This window comes from Dendrobates tinctorius, unplaced genomic scaffold (assembly GCF_039654945.1).
Source record: "Dendrobates tinctorius isolate UK_male_01 unplaced genomic scaffold, ASM3965494v1 ptg000012l, whole genome shotgun sequence".
NCBI lineage: Eukaryota > Metazoa > Chordata > Amphibia > Anura > Dendrobatidae > Dendrobates > Dendrobates tinctorius.
This window is the reverse complement of record NW_027361680.1, coordinates 4,603,518-4,630,507: the sequence shown is the minus strand read 5'-3', so window position 1 is coordinate 4,630,507 and position 26,990 is coordinate 4,603,518. Positions and strand designations below refer to the sequence as shown.

Here is a 26,990-nt window from a genome sequence, read left to right as displayed (position 1 = left end):
AAGACTGGTGGTATCGCTCACCAGGTCTTCTCCGAATAAGCCGTTTTCCAGATGTCCCAAACATTCGAAAAGGGGATTCATCAGAGAAATGACTTTACCCCAGTCCTCAGCAGTCCACTCCCTGTACCTCTTGCAGAATGTCAGTCTGTCCATGATGTTTTTCCTGGAGAGAAGTGGCTTCTTTGCTGCCCTCCTTGAGACCAGGCCTTGCTCCAAGAGTCTCCGCCTCACAGTGCGTGCAGATGCACTCACCTGCCTGCTGCCATTCCTGAGCAAGCTCTGCACTGTTGGTAGCCCGATCCCGCAGCTGAAACACTTAAGAGACGGTCCTGGTGCTTGCTGGTCTTTCTTGGCCGCCCTGGATCCTTTTTGGCAACAAGGGAACCTCTCTCCTTGAAGTTCTTGATGATGCGATAGATTGTTGACTGAGTTGCAATCTTTCTTGCTGCGATACTCTTCCCTGTTAGGCCATTTTTGTGCAGTGCAATGATGACTGCACGTGTTTCTTTAGAGATAACCATGGTTAACAGAAGAAACAATGATGCCAAGCACCAGCCTCCTTTTAAAGTGTCCAGTGGTGTCATTCTTACTTAATCATGACAGATTGATCTCCAGCCCTGTCCTCATCAACACCCACACATGTGTTAATGGAGCAATCACTGAAACGATGTTAGCTGGTCCTTTTAAGGCCGGGCTGCAATGATGTTGAAATGTGTTTTGGGGGATAAAGTTAATTTTCTAGGCAAATATTGACTTTGCAAGTAATTGCTGTTAAGCTGATCACTCTTTATAACATTCTGGAGTATATGCAAATTGCCATTAGAAAAAATGAAGCAGTAGACTTTGTAAAAATATTTGTGTCATTCTCTAAACTTTTGGCCATGACTGTATAGTCTTGGAGACGGGTGTGGGAGGTTCTGATTATTGAGGATGCTAACCTCAGGTCATCAGCAGAACGGAGGGCGCGGGTAGGGTGGTATACTGAAACGAGGGAGGAGATGTAGGGTGGTGCTGAGCCATGGAGAGCTTTGTGGGTGAGGGTAATAAGTTTGTACTGGATTCTGGAGTGAATGGGTAGCCAGTGTAATGACTTGAACAAGGTAGAGGCGTTGGTGTAACGATTGGCGAGGAATATGATCCTGGCTGCAGCATTCAAGACAGATTGGAGGGGGGAGAGTTTGGTAAGAGAGAGACCGATTAGAAGAGAGTTACAATAGTCGAGAATGAATTAGAGAAACAGTAAGAGTTTTTGCGGAGTCAAAAGTAAGAAAAGGTCGAATTCTAGAAATGTTTTTGAGGTGCAGATAACAAGAGCGAGCCAGTGATCGGATGTGGGGGGCAAAGGAAAGCTCGGGGTCGGGCAGGTTGCTGGGGAGTAATAATGGAACCACACACGGAAATGGCAATGTCGGGTATAGGTACATTAGTAGAGGGAGGAAACACAAGGAGTTCAGTCTTTGACAGGTTCAGTTTCAGATATAGTTTGTAATTAAAACAAATTATTTGTGACGATCCCAAATTTCTTCAAACTTTCGGGAATATCAAACTCTATTTAGAATTTTGTGCCTGGATTAAATAGTCCCTACAACTCGAGGAACAAAACGCATCTTCCACCTCCACCCATTCATCCACCTTCAAAACTGGTATATCCGCCACCCTTTTCACATAAGCCTTATCATAAGACTTGACAACAGATGACTGGAGAACAGAATGTGTTTGTGTGAGGGGTTTCAGTAAATCAGTGGTCCCCAACAGCGCCTTCAGCTTGGAACAGCCTGGGGACACTGTCAGTTTTCCATACTGCGCACGCCCTACATGACGAAGTTGTATGTATAGGAACTTTGCGGTATCAGGAACCCCATATCTACAGTGGGCACGGAAAGTATTCAGACCCCTTTTAATTTTTCACTCTTCCATTGCAGCCTTTGGTAAATTCAATAAAGTTCATTTATTTTCTCATTAATGTACACTCTGTACCCCATCTTGACTGAAAAAAAACAAAAAAAAACACAAAATTAAAAATAATTGCAAATATATTAAAAAAAACTGAAATATCACATGGTCATAATTATTCAGACCCTTTATTCAGTATTGAGTAGAAGCACCCTTTTGAGCTAGTACAGCCATGAGTCTTCTTGGGAATGATGCAACAAGTTTTTCACACCTGGATTTTGGGATCCTCTGCCATTCTTCCTTGCAGATTTCTCTTCAGTTCCATCAGGTTGGATGGTGAACGCTGGTGGACAGCCATTTTCAGGTCTCCAGAGATGCTCAATTGGGTTTAGGTCAGGGCTCTGGCTGGGCCAGTCAAGAATGGTCACAAAGTTGTTCTGAAGCCACTCCTTATTTTAGCTGTGTGCTTAGGGTCATTGTCTTGTTGGAAGGTCCACAGCACTCTGGAAGAGGTTTTCATCCAGGATCTTTCTGTACTTGGCCACATTCATGTTTCCTTCAATTGCAACCAGACATCCTGTCTCTGCAGCTGAAAAACACCCCCATAGCATTATGCTGCCACCACCATGTTTCACTGCTGGGATTGTATCGGGCAGGTGATGATCAGTGACTGGTTTTCTCCACACATACAGCTTAGAACTTTTTGGTGATAATTCTATCTTCGTCTCATCAGACCAGAAAATCTTATTTCTCATAGTCTGGGAGGCCTTCGTGTGTTTTTTAGCAAACTATGCGGGATTTCATATGTTTGGCACTGAGGACAGGCTTCTGTCGGACCACTCTGCATAAAGGCCCGACTGGTGGAGGGCTACAGTGATAGTTGACTTTGTGGAACTTTCTCCCACCGCCCTACTGCATCTGTGGAGCTCAGCCACAGTGATCTTGGGGTTCTTCTTTACCTCTCTCCCAAAGGCTCTTCTCCCATGATTGCTCAGTTTGGCTGGACGGCCAGGTCTAGGAAGACTTCTGGTGGTACCAAACTTCTTCCATTTTAGGATTATGGAGGCCACTGTGCTCTTAGGAACCTTGAGTACTGCAGAAATTCTTCAGCAACCTTGGCCAGATCTGTGCCTTGCCACAATTCTGTCTCTGAGCTCCTTGGCTAGGTCTTTTGACCTCATGATTCTCATTTGGTCTGACATGCACTGTGAGCAGTGAGGTCTTATATAGACAGGTGTGTGCCTTTCCAAATCAAGTCCTATCAGCTTAATTAAATACAGCTGGACACCAATGAAGGAGTAGAACCATCTCAAGGAGGATCACAAGGAAACGGACAACATGTGAATTAGATAGGAGTGTCTGAGCAAAGGGTCTGAATACTTAAGACCATGTGATATTTCAGTTTTTCTTTCATAAATTTGCAAAAACTTCTACATTTCTGTTTTTTTTTTTTCAGTCAAGAAAGGGTGCAGAGTGTACATTAATGAGAAAAAAAATAAATTCAAAAAAGTTCGACAAATGGCTGCAATGAAACAAAGTGAAAAATTTAAAGGGGTCTGAATACTTTCCGTATCGACTGTAGCTTGGGAATCCTGAAAGGTTAGCAATAGGACGTTATCTGAGAAAATACAAAAAAAATAGGTATTAGACCTACCGGTAATGATGTTTCCAGGAGTCCATCCTGACAGCACCATGGAGGACGTCCTCCTCCTCCTTACAGGGACAGGAAAGCACACGAGAGGTTAAAAGGCCCCGTCCCACCCCTTTCCCTCAGTGACTTAACAAGAACCACAGCGTGGATAATGCTATAACTCTTTTAATGGTATCATCATATTACATCATATGACATAACTTAACAAAACATATCATAACAGGGAGGGAACTACCCGTGCTGTCATGATGGACTCCTGGAAACATCATTACCGGTAGGTCTAATACTTATTTTCCAGGACGTCCCCCTGACAGCACCATGGAGAGTACCAAAGCACCTCCTCAGGGTGGGATCACCGCCTGGAGAACTTTTCTCCCAAATGCGGTATGTTGGCCTGATAGCACGTCAAGTTTGTAGTGCTTGCAAAATGTATTCAGGCTGGCCCAGGTTGCCGCTTTACAAATCTGCTCGACTGAGGTGCCTGCGCGCTCAGCCCAGGAGGCTGAAACTGCCCTAGTAGAGTGAGCCCTTAGGGTATTTGGTGGGTTGGCGCCTTCCGACTGGTAGGCGTCTGAAATTACTGATGTGATCCATCTTGCGATGGACGCCTTAGAGGCTTTTCTCCCCCTATTTTTACCCCCGAAGGGGATGAACAAGTTTGAGTCAATACGCCAGTCATTGGTGGCCTCTAGATAGCTTATAACTGCCCGTCTTACGTCTAGGGAGTGGAGACGCTGTTCTTTCTCATTGTGGGGATTGCTGCAGAAGGATGGTAGCACTATTTCCTGATTTATATTCTGGTAAGAGGCTACCTTGGGGATAAAAGCCGGATCTAATCTTAAGGTTATATGATCGTCTCTGATCTGGAGATATGGATCTTTGGTGGACAGGGCCTGGATCTCCCCTATTCTTTTGGCCGTGGTGATGGCTACGAGGAAAGCAGTCTTTCGAGAGAGTGTCGAAATGGACATCACTAGGCATGTAGGGGTCCCTACATAAAGATCTGAGTACCAGGCCGAGGTCCCAGGGCGGGGTGAGCTGCCTAATTGTGGGGCGAAGACGCTGCGTGGCCTTTATGAATCTTACCACCCAAGGATGGGAGGCTAAAGGGTAGTCGAAGAAGGCGCTCAAAGCCGAGATCTGGACCTTTAACGTGCTGGGTTTAAGCCCCTTATTATATCCCGACTGCAGAAAGTCTAGGACACTAGGGAGGTCAGGGGTACCTGCCGAGAGGTCGGACCTGCCACCTTCCAGGCAGAATCTCTTCCATATTTTTCTGTAGATTGCGGATGTTACCGGTTTCCTGCTGGCCAGTAGAGTGGATATGACCTGCTCAGATAAGCCCTTTGCTCTCAGGATGTCCCTTTCAGGATCCATGCCGAGAGGCGTAGCCTTGCTGGGTCTGGTTGGCGAATCGGCCCCTGGTGGATAACATCTCCCTTCAGGGGTAGCTCGACTGGGTTTCCTACTGCCATATCTCCTAGCAGCGGAAACCAGCTTCACTTTGGCCAGTATGGCACTATTAATATCACCGACGCGCGGTCCTCGCAGATCTTCCTGAGTACCGCCGGTATCAGCGCCAGTGGCGGGAATGCATACAAGAGGGGTTCCGTCCAGGCCTGGCTCAGGGCATCTACTCCGTCCGGGTGATCTGCTGGGTTCAAGGAGTAGAATCTGGCGACCTTTGAGTTCTTCCAGTTTGCAAACAGGTCTATACTGGGGGTTCCCAAACGCTGACAAAGCTGATGGAAGATTTCTTCGTTTAGCTCCCACTCTGTCGGGCTGACCCGCCGTCTGCTTAGATAGTCTGCTACTACGTTCTGAGAACCCTCTAGTTGGATTGCCGTTATGGAGAGGACCACCTCTTCTGCCCAGGCGAATATTCGAACTGCGAGTGCCTGGAGTGGTCGATGTCTCGGACCTCCCTGGTGTTTCAGGAATGAGACTGCCGTTGTGTTGTCGGACAATATCCGGACATGTCGATTTCTCACTACCGACCGGTTCTGACGCAGGGCTTCCCAGACCGCATAGAGCTCCCTGAAGTTGGAGGATCTGCTTCTGATGCTGACCGGCCATCTTCCTTGAAAAATTCTCCCTTCTACGTGGGCTCCCCATCCCCACGTACTGGCGTCTGTGGTGATTACCACGTACGGCGAAGTTGTCCATAGCACGCCCACCTGTAAGTTCTGGGGCTGTATCCACCACCGCAGGGATCTTCTTACTGTGTCTGGTAAGGATATGGGCCCGTCGAGAGATTCCTGACGTCTGTTCCATCCTGCGAGGATTTCCTTTTGCAGGGGCCTCGAATGGGACTGGGCCCATCTGACGCATGGAATGCAAGCCGTCATCAGACCCAGAACTTCCATTGCACCTCTTATGGAGGAGCGGTGTCTCAGTAGTCCCTTGACTCTGTCTTGAATTGTCTGCTGTTTTTTTCTCGGTAGCCGGGATATTCTGTCTCTTGAATCCAGAAGGACTCCCAGGAAGATCTTCCTGCTTTCTGGTTTTAGGTCTGACTTCTGGTCATTGATCAGCCAGCCGAGATACTCCAGTGTTCTGATCGTTCGGCTTCTGTCCTGGATGAGCCTTTCTTCTGATCCTGCGACTAGGAGAAAGTCGTCTAGATACGGTATTATAATGACTCCCTGCTTTCTCAGGTAGGCTACCACCTCCGCTACCAGCTTTGTAAATATTCGGGGGGCCGAAGCCAGCCCGAACGGAAGGCACTGGAACTGGAAGTGGCAGGTCCGGGATGGTAGACTGATTGCGAATCTTAATAGGCTTTGAGATGCGGGATGGATGGGGACCCGATAGTATGCACTCTTCAGGTCCAGAGTACACATGACAGCATCCCTGTCTATAAGTTGAATCGCTGAGCGTATTGATTCCATTCTAAAACTTTTGTATACCACCCAGGCATTTAGGGGTTTTAAGTTTATAATTGTTCTGGCCTCGCCAGAGGGTTTTGTAATGGAGAATAGGGAAGAGTAATGACCTTTTCCCCTCTCCTGCTGCGGAACTGGCACTATGACCTCTGACCAGAGCAGGTCCTGTAGGTCTGCCCACATGGTAGAGTCTTCCGGGACTACGGTGGGGGCGATGTATCTGTCGGGGGGAGGGGAATAACATTCTATGCTGTACCCTTCTGTGATGGTTCTGAGGACCCACCGGTTCTGGGTTACCTGGCGCCACCTTGCCGCGAATCGTTGCAGTCTTCCCCCGACACCTATGGCGTCATTGCCTTCTAGACCTGGAGGATGACGCAAAAAGAGGGGCCTTGCTTCTCCCCCCTTGGCTCTGAGTGTTTCTAAAGGAGCCCCTGTAGGATCTACCCTGGCTTCTAAAATCGGTCTGTCTCCTGAAAAAGGACCCTCTACGAAAGGACTGGGGACGCTTGGGTTTTTCTTCTGGAAACCCCTTGTTTTTGTCAGACACCTGCTCTAGGATGCTATCTAGAGCTGGCCCGAACACACTTGAGCCTGAAAAGGGGATGGAGCAAAGCTTTGCCTTTGAAGCGTTATCCCCAGACCAAGACTTCAGCCAAACCGCTCGCCTAGCTGCGTTGGAAAGGGAGCTGTTTCTGGCTGCGAATCTTACTGATTCGGCCGATGTATCTGAAAGGAACGCAGTGGCTGATTTCATCAGAGGGAGGGAAGCTAGGATCTCAGATCTAGGGGGTCTTGTTGGATAAATGCTCTTCCAACTGCCCCACCCATAGGAACATGGACCTGGCCACTGAGGTGGCTGCTATGCTAACCTTAGTAAGGGCAGCTGCCGATTCCCATGTTCTCTTTAACAGAATATCCGCCTTCCGGTCCATCGGGTCTCTGAGACTTGATGAGTCCTCGAAGGGGATGGCGGTTTTTTGGTCACCCTAGCTACAGGAACATCGATTTTAGGAATTTCCTCCCACAATCGTTTTTCCTCTGGGTCAAAGTGCAGTCGGCTCTTAAAGTCCCGAGACAGTACAAGTCGCCGTTCTGCCTCTTTCCATTCTTCTAGGTCCATTGTCTTAATGTGTTCGCTTACGGGGAACACAGTTTGTTTCCGAGCGACCAGTCCCCCAAACATCAGGTCCTGTCGGGACTGCGGTTTTGGAACATCCTCTATCTGCATGGTGTTCCTTACCGCCTGCACCAAGTCCTCGGTGGCATCTAACTTAAACAGGTATTTCCTGCCTTGGTCCCTCCTGTCAGTCGGGATCTCCCCCTCCTCTGGATCCGAGTCCCGGGGGTCTGACCCTTCAGGCGAACTTGTCTCCGAGGCTAGCTCCATCTCCCACCTCGGCCGCTTCCGGCTTGGCCCCGGACTAGGGGACTGCTGCCGTGAGAGACTGGATCTGGAGGCCTGTACTTCCTCCCGAATCAAGGATCGCATCTCGGCCAGGAGGGACGGCTGCTCGTCTCTTACGACCCTTGAAGTGCAGGGTCCGCAGAGAGTCTTGGTATAGTTGTCTGGCAGCTTTACCCTGCAAACCGGGCATCTGACAGACTTAGATGTGGCCTTTACCGAGTCCTTAACCTCTGTCGGGGGGGCTGGGGTACCCTTCTCCTGTACGATACAGAACAGGGATAGTCGGGTCAGTTGTCCTGGGCTGCGGGGAAGGCCGTGTGGGGGTTGGATTGCGCCAGGCGCACTTGCCCCTCTGTCGGCTGGCGCCTCTGGGTCCATACCAGTGAAGCAGCTGTTGCCTGCGGTGAGCTGCTAGAGTGCGGTGAACTCCTGGTCTGCGGTGAGCTGCTGGCGTGCGGTGAGAGCTGCTGATGCGGCGAGCTGCTGGCGTGCCCAGGCTGCTGGCGCGCTGTTTTCAAATCGGCGCGTGACGTCATCGCTGCGCGCCGGTCACTTCCGCTTCCTGTTCTGAAGCCCCACCCACCGAGCGTCTTGCAATGGCGGCGCCCATTGCGGGGACCCGGCTCCAGCTGCCCCGGGATCTCTCTCACCGGCGCCCACACCGCCGGCTGTGTGCGGGGCAAGCGCTTCCAGCTGCAACCGCCGCGCGGTCTGTATGTCGCGCCGGCATCGCTCGCTGCCTGCGGGGACCCGGGCGACTGCCGCGCGGCCTGGAGCCGAGAGCCTCCACCGGGAGGAGCGGCTTCCTCCAGGAGCGACGTCTTGCTCGTGGCTTTGGGGCAGAGGGACTCCCCACCGGAAAGTGTCGGCCCTGGGCATCCTGACAGGGGGAAGGATTGGACCGGCCGCCCGATCCCCCTGCGCCCTCAGGTAATCTTCCTGCTCCTCTCGTATGTCCCTCCGTGCAGGGACAGGAAAGACACTGAGGGAAAGGGGTGGGACGGGGCCTTTTAACCTCTCGTGTGCTTTCCTGTCCCTGTAAGGAGGAGGAGGACGTCCTCCATGGTGCTGACAGGGGGACGTCCTGGAAAATGTATTCAACACCGTGTCTCGCCTAAAGGACCACATCAGAAAGAGAATGTAATGTGGAAGGTGAGGACTAAACCAGAGTGGCACCCTAGATGACACTAGTGGAGTTTCCGATCCCCTCAGAATATTCTAGCCACAGTCTTCGTCATGTTAATATATACAGCTCTGGCAAAAATTAAGAGACCACTGCAACATTTTCAGTTTGTCTGATTTTTCTCTTTATAGGTATATTTTTGACTAAAATGTAAATTACTCTTTTATTCTATAAACTACTGACATGTCTTCAAATTTCCAAGCAATAAATTTTGTATATATTTTCAGAAAATGAGAAATGGTCAAAATAAAAAAATGCAGTGCTTGCAGTCCTCAACTAAGGCACAGAAAACACGTTCATAATCATTTAGAAACAACAATACTGATATTTTAAGTTCAGAAATCAATATTTAGTGGAATAACCATGATTTTTAATAACAGCTTTCATGTGTCTTGGCATGCTTTCCACCAGTCTTTTGCCCTGCTTTTGGGTGACCTTATGCCACTCCTGGTACAAAAATTTAAGCAGTTCTTTGTTTGAGGGCTTGTGATTATCCATCTTCCTCTTGATTACATTCCAGAGGTTTTCAATGGGGTTCAGGTCTGGAGATTGGGCTGCCCATGACAGGGATTTGATGTGGTGGTCCTTCATTCACAAACTGATTGACCTGGCTGTGTGGCATGGCGCATTGTCCTGCTGGAAAAAACAGTCCTCAGAGTTGGGGAACATTGCCTGAGCAGAAGAAAGTAACTCTTTTTCCAGGATAACTTTTTATGCGGCTTGATTCATACGTCCTTTGCAATTCCAGCCTTGCTGAAGCATCCCCAGATCATCACCGATCCTCCACCAAATTTCACAGTGGGTGCAAGACACTGTGGCTTGTATGCCTCTCCAGGTCTCCGTCTAAAGCCCCCGTTACACACTGTGATATCGCTAGCAATATCGCTGTAAAGTCACCGATTTTGTGACGTTACAGCGATATTGCTACATGTGATACTTACCTCCGACCGGCTCCCCCACTGATTATCGCTTATCGCGCGAGAAGCTCCTGGACAATTCCTCGTCGTCCACTTCCTGCGGCGCTTCCTGCTGTGACGACGAGCGACGCGTGGAGCCGGGCGGGAGGACGCAGGACCGCCGCGTCTGACAGGTAAGTAGCGATCCCCGTCCCCTGCGATGTCGCTGGTGAGATCTGACTGAGTGGCAGCTCACTAGCGACCACCTAGCGATTCACCAGCGATCCTGACCGCGTCATATCGCTGGTGAGTCGCTAGGTGTAACGGTACCCTAACCATTAGACAACCAGGTGTTGGGCAAAGCTGAAAATTAGACTCATGAGAGAAGATTACCTTACTCCAGTCCTCTATGGTCCAATCCTTATGGTCTTTGGCAAACTTGAGCCTGGCTCTCCTTTGCTTCTCATTGATGAAAGTCTTTTTTTCTAGCTTTACATGACTTGAGCCCTGCCTCTAGGAGTATGTTATGTTATGAACTATTCTTGCCGTGCACTTCACCCCAGCTGCCATTTTCCATTCCTTTGGTAGGTCACTTGATGTCATCATGCGGGTTGCTGAGTGACATTCGAATAAGACGGTCATCCCGGTCAATGGAGAGTCGTTTTCGCCCTCTGCCGGTTTGTAGCTTTGTTGTCCCCAATGTCTGTTGCTTGACCTTGTTGTAATGGACTGCAGTCTTAGGGTATGTGCACACGTAGTTTTCTTGGTGTGCGGATTTTGTAGAGAAAACCGCAGGTAAATCCGCAGGACAAAAGTCCTGCGGTTTATCTGTAGTTTTGCCCTGCAGTTTTACACCTCAAAATGGATGAGGTGTAAAACTGCAGCGTTTCTGCACCAAACAATTGACATGCTGCGGATTGTAAACCGCAGCAAAACTGCGCGGAAAAATCCGCAGCATGTGCACAGCGTTTTTTAATTTCCATAGGAAATAAAGCTACTGTACAACACAGCAGAATCTGCTGTGGACCCGCAGCTGCAGAAACGCTGCGGAACCGCAGCAGAATCCGCACCGTGTGCACATACCTTCAGAAATTTTAAGGATGGAGGCAACATGGCGTTCACTGCATCTCTCTGCTAGTAAAGCCAGAATTGAGCCCTTCTTTTCCTCACTCAAAACTTTTCTTTTCAACTCATTTGGCATAGTTACAAGTTATTTTTTCTTTCCTATTACTTTTGGGATATTACTAGCACTTGTTTTTCCATCCTGCTTGTCCTATCGCAAAAAGATTGTGAACACCACAGTAAGATTTTTCATACTTTCCTTCGTTAAATAATATTTGGTTCAGGTGATCACCTAATCAGAAGCACATTAACCCCTTTCTTACAATGGACGTAATATTCCATCGATGTGACCCTGGACCTAATTCCCATGGACAGAATATTACGTCATAGCGATCAGCAGCGCCCACGTGGTGAGCGCCGCTGATCGCGGCCGGGTGTCAGCTGATCGGGGGTTAAAGGGAAGCATCGGCAGGGAGGGGGCTCCCTCCGTGCTTCCCTGAGCCCCCCACAGCAGCGCAATGTGCAGCGCTGCTGTGGGGGGCTCCATCCCTGCAGGTCCCCGTATCCAAGATGGCGACGGGGACCTTCGGGGGCCTGCAGGGAGCTGGCTTCCTCAGTGCCTGTAAACCGCAGGCACGATGAAGCCTTGTGCAGTGCCTGTGACAGATCGCTGATCTGTGATGTGACAGTTCAGCGATCTGTCACATGACAGTTATGTCCCCCCTGGGACAATGTAATAAAGTTAAAAAAAAAAAAAAAAAAAACAATAAAAGCACACATATTTGGTATCGCCGCGTCCGTAACGACCCACCCTATAAACCTGTCCCATTAGATAACCCCTTTAGCGAACCCCTTAAAAAATAAAAAACGAAGCAAAAATGATCATCATACCGCTGAACAAAAAGTGCAATAACGCGCAATCAAAAAGATGCATATAAATATCCATGGTACCGCTGAAAACATCATCTTGTCCAGCAAAAAACGAGCCGCCATACAGCATCATCAGCAAAAAAAAAAAAAAAAAAGTTATAGCTCGCAGAATAAAGTGATGCAAAAATAATTATTTTTTATATAAAATTGTTTTCTTTGCATAAAACCGCCAAAACATAAAAAAAAGACCTAAATGAGGTATCGCTGTAACCGTACTGACCCGAAGAATAAAACCGCTTTATCAATTTTACTGCAGGTGGAACGGTGTAAACGCACCCCCCAAAAGAAATTCATGAAACGCTGGTTTTTGTTCATTCTGCGTCCCAAAAATCGGAATAAAAAGCGATCAAAAGATGTCACGTGCCCGAAAATGATACCAATAAAAATGTTAACTCGTCCCGCAAAAAATAAGACCTCACATGACTCAGTGGGTCAAAATATGGAAAAATTATAGCTCTCAATATGTGGTGATGCAAAAACTATTTTTACAATAAAAAGCGTCTTTTAGCGTGTGACAGCTGCCAAACATAAAAACCGCCATAAATAGTAAATCAAACCCCCCGTTATCACCCCCTTAGTTAGGGAAAAATAATAAAATTAAAAGAAAATGTATTTATTTCCATTTTCCCATTAGGGCTAGGGGTGTGTTGGGGTTAGGGTTGGAGTTAGAATTGGGGGTTTCCACTGTTTGGGCACATCAGGGGCTCTCCAAATGCAACATGGCGTCTGATCTCAATTCCAGCCAATTCTGCGTTGAAAAAGTCAAATGATGCTCCTTCCCTTCCAAGCTCTGCAATGTGCGCAAACAGTGTTTTACCCCCACATATAGGGTATCAGTATACTCAGGACAAATTGCAAAACAACTTTTGGGGTCCAATTTCTCCTGTTACCCTTAGGAAAATAAAAAATTGGGGGCAAAAATATTTTTGTGGAAAAAAATGATTTTTTAATTTTCACGCCCAGGCGTTATAAACAGAAGCCCTTGGGGGTTCAAAGTGCTCACCACACATCTACATAAGTTCCTTAGGGGGTCTAGTTTACAAAATAGGGTCATTTGTGGGGGGTTTCCACTGTTTAGTTACATCAGGGGCTCTCCAAAGGCAACATGACACCCGCAGACCATTCCATCAAAGTCTGCATTCCAAAACGTCACTACTTCCCTTCCGAGCCCCGACGTGTGACCATACAGTAGCTTTTTCCCACATATGGGATATCAGCGTACACAGGACAAATTGGAAAACAACTTTTGGGGTCCAATTTCTCCTGGTACCCTTGGGAAAATAAAAAAATTGGTGACTAAAAGATCATGTTTGAGGAAAAAATACGGATTTTTTTATTTTCACGCCCAGGCGTTATAAACTTCTGTGAAGCCCTTGTGGGTTCAAAGTTCTCACCACATATCTAGATAAGTTCCTTGGGGGGGGTCTAGTTTCCAAAATGGGGTCATTTGTGGGGGGTTTCCACTGTTTAGGTACATCAGGGGTTTTCCAATCGCGACATGGTGTCCGATCTCAATTCCAGCCAAAAAAGTCAAATGGCTCTGCTTTCCTTCTGAGGTCTGCCATGCGCCCAAATAGTGGTTTACCCCCACATGTGGGGTATCAGCGTACTCAGGACAAATTGCACAATAACTTTTAAGGTCCTGTTACCTTGGGAAAATAAAAATTGGGGGTGAAAATAATATGATTTTTTAATTGTACCGCTGTACGTTATAAACTTCTGTGAAGCCCTTGTGGGTTCAAAGTTCTCACCACATATCTAGAGAAGTTCCTTGGGGGGGGGGGGGTCTAGTTTCCAAAATGGGGTCACTTGTGGGGGGTTTCCACTGTTTAGGTTCATCAGGGGCTCTCCAAACGTGACATGGCGTCTGATCTGAATTCCAGCCAATTTTGCATTAAAAAAGTCAAACGGCACTCCTTCCATTCTGAGCTCTGCCGTGCGCCGAAACAGTGGTCCCCCCCACATATCGGGTATCGGCGTACTCAGGACAAACTGCACAATAACTTTTGCGTCCAATTTCTCCTGTTACCCTTTGTAAAATAAAAAATTGAACCTGAAGTATTTTTTTTGTGAAAAAGTTAAATGTTCATTTTTTTTTTTTTTTTTTTTCAAATATTCAAAAAAATTCCTGTGATGCACGTGAAGGGTTAATAAACTTCTTGAATGTGGTTTTGAGCACCTTAAGGGGTGCAGTTTTTAGGATGGTGTCACTTTTGGGTATTTTCTATCATATAGACCCTTCAAAGTGGCTTCAAATGTGATGTGGTCCGTAAAAATAAAATGGTGTTGCAAAAAATGAGAAATCGCTGGTCAACTTTTAACCCTTATAACTTCTTAACAAAAAAAAAATTTTGGTTCCAAAATTGTGCTGATGTAAAGTAAACATGTGGGAAATGTTATTTATTAAGTTTTTTGTGTGCCGTATCTCTGTGATTTAAGGGCATAAAAAAATCAAAGTTGGAAAATTGCGAAATTTTAAAAATTTTCGCCAAATTTCCGTTTTTTTTTTCACAAATAAACGCAAGTTATTTGAATGAAATGTTACCACTAACATGAAGTACAATATGTCACGAGAAAACAATGTCAGAATCACCGGGAGTCATGGAAGCGTTTCAGAGTAATTACCTTATAAAGGGACAGTGGTCAGAATTGTAAAAATTGGACCAGGAATTAACGTGCAAACCACCCTTGGTAGTGACGGGGTTAAGTAGAATGAGGTGTACTCTGGTTAGAATTCAACTGACACAGGAGTGGAATGGTTGTCAGACATGTAAAGAAGCTCATTTTTATAAAACTGTGTAGTGGTCTCTTAATTTTTGCCAGAGCTGTATGTCCACCAATAGGCAAACACCAACTGATCAGCCAGGCATTAAGGAAAATAAGTTAGGAGCTGCCAGGCCTCCATGATGTTTCAGCTCTTGCAAACTATATTAGCTGATTCAAGGGGACCTCCCCTTGTCAGTAGTAGATGCCCACCAAACTTCCCAAGAGGCAAAATGTTTTTCTGGTAATCATAACCAGGGAGGAATGAAATAAAATCTAAGAATTTTGGCAAATATATCTTTTTAAAAGTGTCCAATAAGTGTTTAGCTTGGACTTTCCTTACCTACCTGTCTCTGCTATTAGAGGATCAATGCTTAATGCAATAAAACTTGAGCTTCTTAAAGTGAACCTGCCAGCTGATACATGCCGTCTGGTCCACGAGCAGCATGTATCCAACACTGGCTGCATGATCTCAGCCAGGAATGTTTAACTCAAACACTGCGGTGTTTCAGAGAAAGACAAGAAGCCTTTAAAAGCCCAGTTGGAAAGGTGGGTCCCTGGCAGCTTATTCCCACCGGCTTCCTTGGATTGCTCGTATAGGGAGACACCTGTCAAGCCACTGACAGGGAGAAGCAGCGACTTTTAAACTATGTTGTTCCATGAAACGCAGCAGTATTTGAATCAGATATAAGTGGCTGAGAACATGCAGCCAGTAAATCACGCAGCGTGTATCAGCTCTCAAGTTCACTTTACCTTCTGCCTTTTTATTTTTCTAAACTCGTATATATCTCAGTAAAATTTACCAGTAAATTGCTGAGCAGAAACAGCCCATGGATAAGAATTCCAGGACGTCAGATCCATTGTAATATCAAGATCATCTAGATAGGTCTCCTGCAAATAAAAAAAAAAAAAAAAAAAAAAAAAAAAAAAGAATCAAAGTTTTTCTGCAATGATACATATCTGTTGGCAGTCACATCAGCTAAAAATTAATAATTTGTTCTAGGACAAACATTGTAAAAAGAAAGGGGATTAAATGTTAGAGACCTCAAGTCTGTAGAAACATCATTAAATGTGGATTCAAGTAATGACGTTCAATTAAGGCCCTTGTAATTTCATTATATAAAAATGGCACCAGTCCTAATACTTACATAGGCATTGCATTTCCCATCTTCAAAGAGGTCTTCAACATCTATCAAGTCGCTCAGTTCATCGAACAATGAAGAATCTGATAAAAATAACAAGACACCGTACATTAGAAGTGTGCACTGCAACCAAAGAACCAGCAAGACAACCTGTCACTACGATCTAACATAGGGATCAGAACAACCAAGTTATACTACTGGGCACTAACACAGTAACTCCTCAACATATTTATACTACATGTCTCAAAAAATAAAATAAAAAAAGCCTTGCTGGCAGGGCATCATGGTTTTTTTTTTTTCCCGCCTAATGAAAAGTGGGGGTTCTTTAATTGATAATATGGGCATCCTGCTTCCCATTGTCATTGGAGATGCACAGTGACTGGACAATATGGATGATAAGGGGCTACACTGACCAATGGTAGGACAGTTTTGCTTAAAAAAAAAAAAAAAAAAAAAAAAAAAAAAAGGAGAGAGAACAATGCTCTCTATACTGGGGATTATCAAGGAAAACTGTCACAATATCTATATATATTGTGAGAATCATGTGGGAATAGTGGATGAGGGCAGGTATATCTCGCCCAGATACCTTTCCTATGTGGCCTAGTCTGGTCAGTATCGCACCTGCTTGCTAATGAATAATGGGAGGTGGATATAAAAGGATGCCAGGTGGTTGTGTGAGTGTCTCAGCCTGGGAACACAGAGAGCCTGTCTGTGTGAGAGACACACGTGAGTGAGAGCAGTGCCCACTGCAACTGTGGTTTGGCTGGACGGGAGAAGCCCGCCAGTTGGTAGTTAGGTTGTCCATTGGTTAGTTAGTGCCGGACAGGCAAGGATTTGTTTTATGTTTTATTTCCTTTTGCATTGCTTTCACCTTTAATAAACCTGACCTAGTGTCAGTTATACCCGACTCCCAGCTCTGCGCCCGAGTTTCCCGCTGAACGCACGTGACCTTTGACCCCAGCAAAGGCGATCCCGGAGTGTTTTATCACATTGTGGTGGAGAACGCGGGCATCACATTGCAAGCATGAGCATGGAGGACGTGGTGAAAGCGCTGGTACAGTCCACCGCCGTCCAGCAAGAAGCTAATCGGGTGATGATGGCCCAGCTGAAGGAGTTGGTGGACATGACAGTTACCGATCGTTCGCTTCTCCAGCAGGTGGCGCAACGCTTGGCAAGCTTACCGGAGCTTAACCTGGAAGCCGAGTCGAGAGTGATTCACGTGAGTCGGTACTGGCAGAAGATGACGACCGAAGATGACGTCGAGGCCTACCTGACCACGTTTGAACGGACGGTGGTGCGAGAAAAATGGCCGAAGGCACGATGGGCCGGCCTGATTGCCCCGTTTCTTTCCGGTGAGGCCCAAAAGGCGTATTATGACTTGGAACCTGAAGCTGCGCAGGACTTTGACAAACTGAAAGCCGAGATCTTGGCCCGGCTGGGAGTGACGACTGCTGTCCGTGCACAGAGAGTGCATCAATGGACTTATCAGCCGGATAAACCACCGCGGTCCCAGATGTTCGACCTGATCCACGTGACGAAGAAGTGGCTACATCCCGAGGTGTTGACAGCGCCAGAGATAATCCAGAGAGTCGTCATGGACAAGTACCTGAGAGCTCTACCGCCAGCCCTGAGGAAGTGGGTAAGCCATGGAAATCCTACGACGGCAGATCAACTGGTGGATCTGGTTGAACGTTACTCCGTGGCGGAAGGACTCCGAGACGACGCTACCCCACCTCGTTCTTCATCATCTCCACGTGGAACCGGTAAGACTGTTCCAGGGAGTAGGGGAGATGGAAAAATCCCTAAGACAGTGGGGGAAGAAAACGGGACTGCCCGCACTGCGAGGCCGAGAGTAACGAACTATGGTCTAAGCAAGGGGCCCGTTAGGTGTTTCCGCTGCCAAGAGATGGGACATATTGCTGCGAACTGTCCGGTCACTACTGAACCCATGCAGTGCGACGTCACAGACTCTAAAAACCGCATGTCTATGGTTGCATGGGTAGTGAGTGTGAATGCCGGTCAAAAGGATGTGGAAAAACACTTGTGTGATTTAACTGTTGATGGCAAAAATGTGGTGGCATTGTTAGACTCGGGAAGTGTGGTGACTCTGGTGAAGGCCAGTCTGGTGTCAGCCCCGACTTGACCATCAGACAAATTTTCTGTAACGTGTGTGCATGGAGACACCTGTTCGTACCTCACCACAGTCATATGCATTACTACTTCCTATGGGTCTGTGCAACATAAAGTGGGACTCGTCCCGGCGTAATTGCATGATGTTATCCTGGGCCGGGATTTTCCCCACTTCTGGCAATTGTGGGAGAATCAGTTGATGCCCTCGGGTAATAGTGTACATGATTCTTCTCCCAGGGCGCGTGTGGGTCCCGAACCCCTGGAAGAGGTCTCCCCGGAAGACTCGGGGGAAGAGTCTGCGGGAAATGACCTGCAGTTCCCGTTTTCAGTCATGGCGGGTGATACGGAGGAGACCGGGGAAGAGGAGGAGGCCGACAGCCGTCCACCTCCCCGTTTGCCGGATTTAGAAGTTCAGAAAGATGACTTCCAAAGCGAGCAAATAAAGGATCCTACCCTCTCTCAGGCTAGGACAAATGCAAAAGTGATAAATGGGGTACCCGTAGAACCTGGCTCTAGGCTGGCATATCCTTACATGGTTCTGGAGAATGATTTACTCTATCAGATAGAGAAAAAGGGGGAAGATACGGTGCAACTATTAGTCGTGCCAAAACCCTACCGGCGGCAGGTGCTGGACCTGGCCCACGGACAGGTGATGGGAGGTCACCTGGGAGTCCAGAGAACCACCGAAAGGATATTACACTGTTTTGTTTGGCCAGGCATGCATCACGATATTCGTGTATATTGTGAGTCTTGTCCTGACTGCCAAGCCTCTGCACCTAAGCCCCGGTTCTGTAGCCCTTTGGTACCCCTACCTATTATTGAAGTCCCGTTTGAGAGGATTGGGATGGATTTAGTTGGGCACCTTCCACGGTCTGCACGTGGACACCAACATATCCTGGTCATCTTGGATTATGCCACTCGTTACCTGGAGGCCATCCCTTTGCGTAACACGGCCACCAAGACGATTGCCAAGGAACTGGCGCATGTGTTTAGTCGGGTCGGTATACCAAAACAGATACTCACTGACCAGGGGACCCCCTTTATGTCCAGGGTAATGAAGGAGCTCTGCCGATTGTTACAAATCGAACCGTTACGCACATTCGTGTATCACCCTCAAACAGACGGGTTGGTCGAACGGTTCAATAAAACTCTGAAGCAGATGCTGAGAAAGGTGATAGACAAGGATGGGAAGAACTGGGACTATTTACTTCCGTATTTGCTTTTTGCCATCAGGGAAGTACCCCAGTCTTCCACGGGATTCTCGCCTTTCGAGTTATTGTACGCCCGACGTCCTCACGGACTGTTAGACGTTGCAAAAGAAACCTGGGAGGGTCAGGTCACTCCGTTTAAAACAGTGATAGATCACGTCACACAGATGCAGGACCGTATTGCGGCTGTTATGCCTATCGTCAAAGAACACATGATACAGGCTCAAGGAGCCCAAAAAAGAATCTATGATAGGGGCGCCAAGATCCGTACGTTTGCCCCCGGAGATAGGGTGTTGATCCTGGTCCCCACGGTGGACAGTAAGTTCCTGGCAAAGTGGCAGGGCCCCTTTGAGATTAAGGAAAGAGTTGGTGAAGTAAACTACAAAGTATACCAGGCAGGTAAACGGAAACCTGAACAGATTTATCATGTAAATCTGATAAAACCCTGGAAAGATCGGTCTGCCTTGTCAGCGGAGCTGGCCCGTCCCATCTGCTCGCATACCGTACCGGAGGTACGGGTTGCAGAGACTCTCTCGGAGCGGCAAAAGACTGAGGTCAGGCAGTTTCTACTTGACAACCAAAAGTTTTTCTCAGAAAAACCCGGGCAGACTACGCTATGAAACATGACATCGTAACGGAACCTGGTGTCATAGTTCACGTAAAGCCCTACCGAATCCCGGAAGCGCGCCGTGAAGCCGTTTCCCGAAAAGTGAAGGCAATGTTAGAGTTAGGTGTCATTGAGGAATCGCACAGTGCTTGGTCCAGCCCGATTGTGCTAATTCCTAAACCGGACGGCACCATCCGGTTCTGCAATGACTTCAGGAAACAATGCGGTCTCAAAATTTGATGCCTACCCTATGCCCCGGGTCGACGAGTTAATAGATCGGTTAGGAAAAGCCCGGTATATTACGACCCTAGACCTAACAAAGGGGTATTGGCAGATCCCTCTGGCGGAGGCTGCCAGAGAAAAGACGGCATTTGCTACGCCGGAAGGTCTATTTCAGTATGTGTATATGCCGTTTGGACTGCACGGAGCACCGGCGACCTTCCAGAGACTGATGGATCGAGTCCTGAGGCCACATAGGCAGTACGCTTCGGCCTATTTGGACGACATTGTCATTTACAGCTTGGACTGGGAGACTCATCTCCAGAAAGTACAAGCTGTGATTGACGACCTGTGGGAGGCAGGTCTAACAGCGAACCCCAAGAAATGTCACATCGGGCTAGAAGAAGCCCAGTATTTGGGGTATGTAATTGGGAGGGGTGTTGTTAAACCCCAGGTTGATAAGATTCAGGCGGTTCAGGACTGGCCACAACCTGTCAACAAGAAGCAGGTGCAAGCCTTCCTGGGGATCGCCGGCTAATACCAAATTTTGCAGCCATCGCTACCCCCCTGACGGATCTTACAAAAGGGAAAGACTCCGTCATGATTAAATGGAGTTTAGCGGCTGAAGAAGCCTTCCACAGCCTAAAGCGGGCACTTTGCTCTCAGCCCGTACTGGTGACTCCGGACTTCCGCAGCGAGTTTGTGGTACAAACGGATGCCTCTGATACCGGTATCGGGGCCATACTCTCACAAGTGAGGGACGGAGTGGAACACCCAGTCCTCTATCTCAGCAGGAAGCTGAATAAACACGAGCAAAGGTATGCAGTCGTAGAAAAAGAGTGCCTCGCCATTAAGTGGGCTCTAGAGGCCCTCAAATATTACCTGGTGGGCCGAAAGTTCAGGCTGATCACTGACCATGCCCCTCTCAAGTGGATGCACTTGAACAAGGAACAGAATAGCCGGGTGACCCGGTGGTTCCTTGCCCTGCAGGCCTACACTTTTACGGTGCAGCACCGCCCAGGGGTACAGATGGGAAATGCAGATGCCCTGTCCCGAGTGCACTGTTTGGCAGGTGTCATTGCTCGACCGGAGTGGTCTGAGCAGGGGGGGGGGGGATATGTGAGAATCATGTGGGAATAGTGGATGAGGGCAGGTATATCTCGCCCAGATTCCTTTCCTATGTGGCCTAGTCTGGTCAGTATCGCACCTGCTTGCTAATGAATAATGGGAGGTGGATATAAAAGGATGCCAGGTGATTGTGTGAGTGTCTCAGCCTGGGAACACAGAGAGCCTGTCTGTGTGAGAGACACACGTGAGTGAAATCAGTGCCCACTGCAACTGTGGTTTGGCTGGATGGGAGAAGCCCGCCAGTTGGTAGTTAGGTTGTCCATTGGTTAGTTAGTGCCGGACAGGCAAGGATTTGTTTTATGTTTTATTTCCTTTTGCATTGCTTTCACCTTTAATAAACCTGACCCAGTGTCAGTTATACTCGACTCCCAGCTCTGCGCCTGAGTTTCCCGCTGAACGCACGTGACCTTTGACCCCAGCAAAGGCGATCCCGGAGTGTTTTATCATATATATATATATATATATATATATATATATATATATATATACACATACATACACATACATATATATATATATTGAACAGCAATGGGATAGACTTTATATGATTGTCATCTTTGGTCCACCGGTATGAGGTTACTATGGAAGGCATGGAGCAATGTTTCTCCCACACTCTTACTTGTTCTCATTCGCCACCTTCTCCCCCACCCCAATTCTTCCATCCTCCCTTTCCCTTGCTCATACACCTCAGACCACTCTTCGGCCAACAGGTCATTTCCTCACATGTGGCTACACACAGATTTCATATGTGGGGATAAAAGATCAGAAGTGATAAAATCCAGCATGCCTGGCGCTTCTTCCCCTCCACATCTGCAGAACTGCCCCATACACAGTAGTAAGGCAATGCAATGAAATTCAGTGGCTTTGGCCTACAATCCTGTATTGTGAATGTGTAATGGGAGGTTTGTGGCATCTTACAACACACAGCCCATTCTTAGGAGAGGTGAGAACTATTAGATGCATGGATGTGGACTTCTTGGCACCGAACCGATCAGCTGGTAATACCATGCATATAAAGTACAGCGCTGTGCATGGAAGCAACCAAAGGGATGAGACACTTACTGGAGAGTCATGGCCCCTCCAAATAGCAGACTGACACTTCCCTTTCTCAAAGCTTTACAATTTGTATTGACATATGATGGAGGAATCTATATTGTACTGACGCATCTCCTTTTTGATTGCCGTTTTTGGGTTTTCTATTATAAAGAAAACTAGAAATACAGTAGAGCTGTGTAATAGAGAAAAAAATACATTAGTCATTGTCTGCCATTTGTATTATAGGTGATCCACAGCTGAAAATGTGCTCTGATCTGTAGCATAGAGGCTAAAGTGGCTTTCCCAGCATCTGTGATCCATGGCACCTACAACGAAGGGGCTGTGCGGCTAAAGGTATTTTCTCAGCACATTCTGCAGCTGGACGCCTGTACAGCTCTGGGTCAGAAGTGGCACTGCGCAGAGTAAACCCAGAAGGGGCCCAGCCGCCCATCTGTTCTAGGGATAAGCATAATGCTGGCTTCACTTAGAAAGGATTCTCGTCATCTTCATAGGAGTGGTGAACGTCATACTGCACTGATGCCTCCCGGTCATCACCGTTTCCGCTCATGATGGACTGACTGATCGGATGCATGGCAGACACCAGCAGCCACCATTAATCTATCATGGGTCCTGTTGAGGAGTACATTGATTTAACTGGAACAATAGCCTTGTGAACCCGTACCCAGAGGTCCGGCAGGTATGCATCTCCCCTGTTCCCAGAGCTTTATCACTACTACGATACGACAGACTGAGGTTATATTTAGTCACTGAGAAAAAGATACAGGTCAGCAACTGTTCACTGTCCATTAAAAACAGCTGCCTGGGAAGCCCGAGCCCCTCAGACCCTTCCCTCTGATTATTGGCAATGTTTAATTCACTGTCACAAATTTAAGCTTCAAGAGGTTGTCCAATCAGTGGATCCAAGGATACAGTTGTGGCCAAAAGTATTGACACCCCTGCAATTCTGTCAGATAATGCTCAGTTTCTTCCTGAAAATGATTGCAAACACAAATTCTTTGGTATTATTATCTTCATTTAATTTGTCTTAAATGAAAAAACACAAAAAGAATTGCCCTAAAGCCAAATTGGATATAAGTCCACACCAAACATAAAAAAGAGGGTGGACAAAAGTATTGGCACTGTTCGAAAAATCATGTGATGCTTCTCTAATTTGTGTAATTAACAGCACCTGTTACATACCTGTGGCACCTAACAGGTGTTGGCAATAACTAAATCACACTTGCAGCCAGTTGACATGGATTAAAGTTTACTCAACCTCTGTCCTGCGTCCTTGTGTGTACCACATTGAGCATGGAGAAAAGAAAGAAGACCAAAGAACTGTCTGAGGACTTGAGAAACCAAATTGTGAGGACGCATGAGCAATCTCAAGGCTACAAGTAAATCTCCAAAGACCTGAATGTTCCTGTGTCTACCGTGCGCAGTGTCATCAAGAAGTTTAAAGCCCATGGCACTGTGGCTAACCTCCCTAGATGTGGACGGAAAAGAAAAATTGACAAGAGATTTCAACGCAAGATTGTGCGGATGTTGGATAAAGAACCTCGACTAACATGCAAACAAGTTCAAGCTGCCCTGCAGTCCGAGGGTACAACATTGTCAACCCGTACTATCCGTCGGTGTCTGAATTAAAAGGGACTGTATGGTAGGAGACCCAGGAAGACCCCACTTCTTACCCCGAGACATAAAAAAGCCAGGTTGGAGTTTGCCAAACCTTACCTGAAAAAGCCTAAAACGTTTTGGAAGAAGGTTCTCTGGTCAGATGAGACAAAAGTAGAGCTTTTTGGGCAAAGGCATCAACATAGAGTTTACAGGAGAAAAAAAAAGAGGCATTCAAGGAAAAGAACGCGGTCCCTACAGTCAAACATGGTGGAGGTTCCCTGATGTTTTGGTGTTGCTTTGCTGCCTCTGGCACTGGACTGCTTGACCGTGTGCATGGCATAATGAAGTCTGAAGACTACCAACAAATTTTGCAGCATAATGTAGGGCCCAGTGTGAGAAAGCTGGGTCTTCCTCAGAGGTCATGGGTCTTCCAGCAGGACAATGACCCAAAACACACCTCAAAAAGCACAAGAAAATGGTTTGAGAAAAAGCACTGGAGACTTCTAAGGTGGCCAGCAATGAGTCCAGACCTGAATCCCATAGAACACCTGTGGAGAGATCTAAAAATGGCAGTTTGGAGAAGGCACCCTTCAAATATCAGGGACCTGGAGCAGTTTGCCATAGAAGAATGGTCTAAAATTCCAGCAGAGCATTGTAAGAAACTCATTGATGGTTACCGGAAGCGGTTGGTCGCAGTTATTTTGGCTAAAGGTTGTGCAACCAAGTATTAGGCTGAGGGTGCCAATACTTTTGTCTGGCCCATTTTTGGAGTTTTGGGTGAAATGATCAATGTTTTGCTTGTTGCTTCATTCTCTTTTGTGTTTTTTCATTTAAGACAAATTAAATGAAGATAATAATACCAAAGAATTTGTGTTTGCAATCATTTTCAGGAAGAAACTGAGTATTATCTGACAGAATTGCAGGGGTGTCAATACTTTTGGCCACAACTGTAGGTCACCATTATCAGATCGTGGGGGCCGACACCGATAATATGATATTTGCACCATTAATATAAACATGGAACAGAACTGCAAAATGCAAGTCATTCAGGCTGTGTGCCCACGTTGCGTTTTTTTAAGCGTTTCCGCAGCATTTGTGCCGGCTCAGATGCTGCAGAAACGCTTAAAAGCTTCACATTAATGTGCATGCGTTTTTGGCTTTTGTGCCAATGCATGCGTTTTTAAACGCTCAGTAATCACTTAATTTCATTTTAACGCTCATTAATTTCCGCATTGCTGAGCGTTTTTAGCATTCCCCCAATGTTCCCAGAAAACGCGTGTCAAAAAACGCGTCAAAAACGCACGGCTTTTGTGCAAAAAACGCGCAAGAAACGTGCAGAAATAAAACGGGCATTTTCTGGGAAAGGGGATCAGTTTCCTGAGCGTTTAAAAATGCTAGCGTGGGCACATAGCCTGAATGTGCAGCGGCCGCCGTTCTGCAGCACACAAAACAAGAATCTTCTGACTTAAACCCTTTAATGGCCCAGAATTATGTAATAAATAAAAGGTATTAAAAAAAAAAAAGCACATGCAGGATTGATTCGCATCACTCCTCTGCATTCAGTACCTTGACCCAGGCATACTGGCCGTGATGGTGATTACTCCTGGGTGACAACACCCCAATACTCAGATGTGATGTAAGCTGTATACGGTGCCGCAGACCCCGGCGTCACCGCGAAGGTGCCGCAGACCCCGCAGTCACCGCGAAGGTGCCGCAGACCCCGCAGTCACCGCGAAGGTGCCGCAGACCCCGCAGTCACCGCGAAGGTGCCGCAGACCCCGGCAGTCCCAGGGTAGTGACCTGCACGCCGCCACATGCCGGGACCGTGGGGCCCTCTGGTAGCTCCGGTACAGTCTGAGCGTGACGTCACTGACACCGGGTGAGCCCCTGATGTAATCACTCACGATACACGCTACATAAATACATTCACCACAGACACCAGAGCCTCACACTGCATGAAGCGCTATGGCTCCCTCCCTGCTTACCCCAGTCTAGTCCGTCCAGAGACGAACCATCCCCGCCGCCGGGCCCAGGGCCCCGAACTCCGTTGAACATCCTGCTGTGTATCTCGGTTGTCATGTCGCCTTGTTTCCGCACTGGCTACTACTAACTACATACACGTCTGTCTAACCATCACAGAGTGACGAACTACGGGAGCCGGACGAGGTCAAGACGAGCACAAACGCGCATGCTCCAGGAGAAGGTATGTCACCCGGGTTACAACATGCGGACACACACCCACCCCGGGCGGTGTGGGCGGGGCCTATAGCAGCTGCTCTTCTCTGATTGGCTGCGTTATGTGTGTGACAGTGTGCGCTCCACGCCTGACTCCACCTTGCCGCGCATGCTCAGTCATTTTCCTGTCATTAATGAATGAGACGTTCGATAATGTATCCGCTGTAAGAATTCTCTCCTAAGGCTATGTGCACACGTAGCGTTTTAAAACGCTTACTAAAAACCGGACAGTCTCCTCTCCTCCACACCGTGGGTACCAACCACACATGAGACGCTTAACTTCCCGCATGGTGGGCATAGCCACATGCGGGAAGTAAGCGATTCTCATGAATTCCTATGGGTGCGGAATCGCGGCAATTCTTTGCGATTCCGCACAAAGAATGAGCATGCTGCGATTTTTTCCGCGATGCGATTTCGCCGCGGAAAAAAGCGCAGCATTAGCACAGCATGTGCGGAATGCCATAGGAATGCATGGCGTGCTTTCTGTACACGATTTTTAAGCGTTTTCGCAGTGTTTTCGCGCCGAAAATCGCTGCAAAAACGCTTAAAAATCGCTACGTGTGCACACAGCCTTAAGGCTGAGTTCACGTGGCGTTTTTTTCGCGTTTCCACGGCAGTTTTAACCGCGCGATTTTGCCGCGAAAACGCGAAAAATAAGCATCCCATGCATTCCTATGGGATTCCGCAATGCTGTGCTAATGCTGCGGTTTTTACCGCGGCGGAATCGCTTCGCGGTAAAAAACGCAACATGCTCATTATTTTACGGAATCGCGGCGATCCCGCACCCATAGGAATGCATTGTTCCGCTTACTTCCCACATGTGGCTGTGCACACCATGCGGAAAGTAAGCAGAACAATTGCGGATGGTACCCACGGTCCGGAGGAGAGGAGACTGTCCTCCGGGCTTTGGGTACCATACCCCTGTAAAAAATAGAATTATAAAATAAAAAATATTGTTATTCTCACCCTCCGACGTCCCGCGCAGTCTTCCCGCTTCT

General features: G+C 47.5%; 1 protein-coding gene across 13 annotated transcripts in view; it reads right to left on the bottom strand.

Annotated features, from left to right (window-relative positions):
* ATF6 (activating transcription factor 6) overlaps window positions 1-26,001 on the bottom strand; it is a 221,644-nt gene extending 195,643 nt beyond the window's left edge. For 7 of the 13 annotated variants that reach the window (XR_012226426.1, XM_073557961.1, XM_073557957.1 and 4 more), the window contains exons 1-3: window positions 25,743-25,999; window positions 15,820-15,896; window positions 15,475-15,562 (exon numbers count right to left, since the gene is read on the bottom strand). Coding sequence is in view for 11 of the 13 variants with exons in the window: in XM_073557961.1 (XP_073414062.1) it covers window positions 15,475-15,562; window positions 15,820-15,896; window positions 25,743-25,836 (259 nt within the window). In the remaining 2 variants the exon portion in view is untranslated. Of the gene's footprint in view, window positions 1-15,474; window positions 15,563-15,819; window positions 15,897-25,742 lie in introns of all 13 variants that reach the window. The other 6 variants (XR_012226425.1, XM_073557955.1, XM_073557962.1 and 3 more) reach the window with 3 other exon arrangements.
* Window positions 26,002-26,990: the final 989 nt, after the last annotated feature.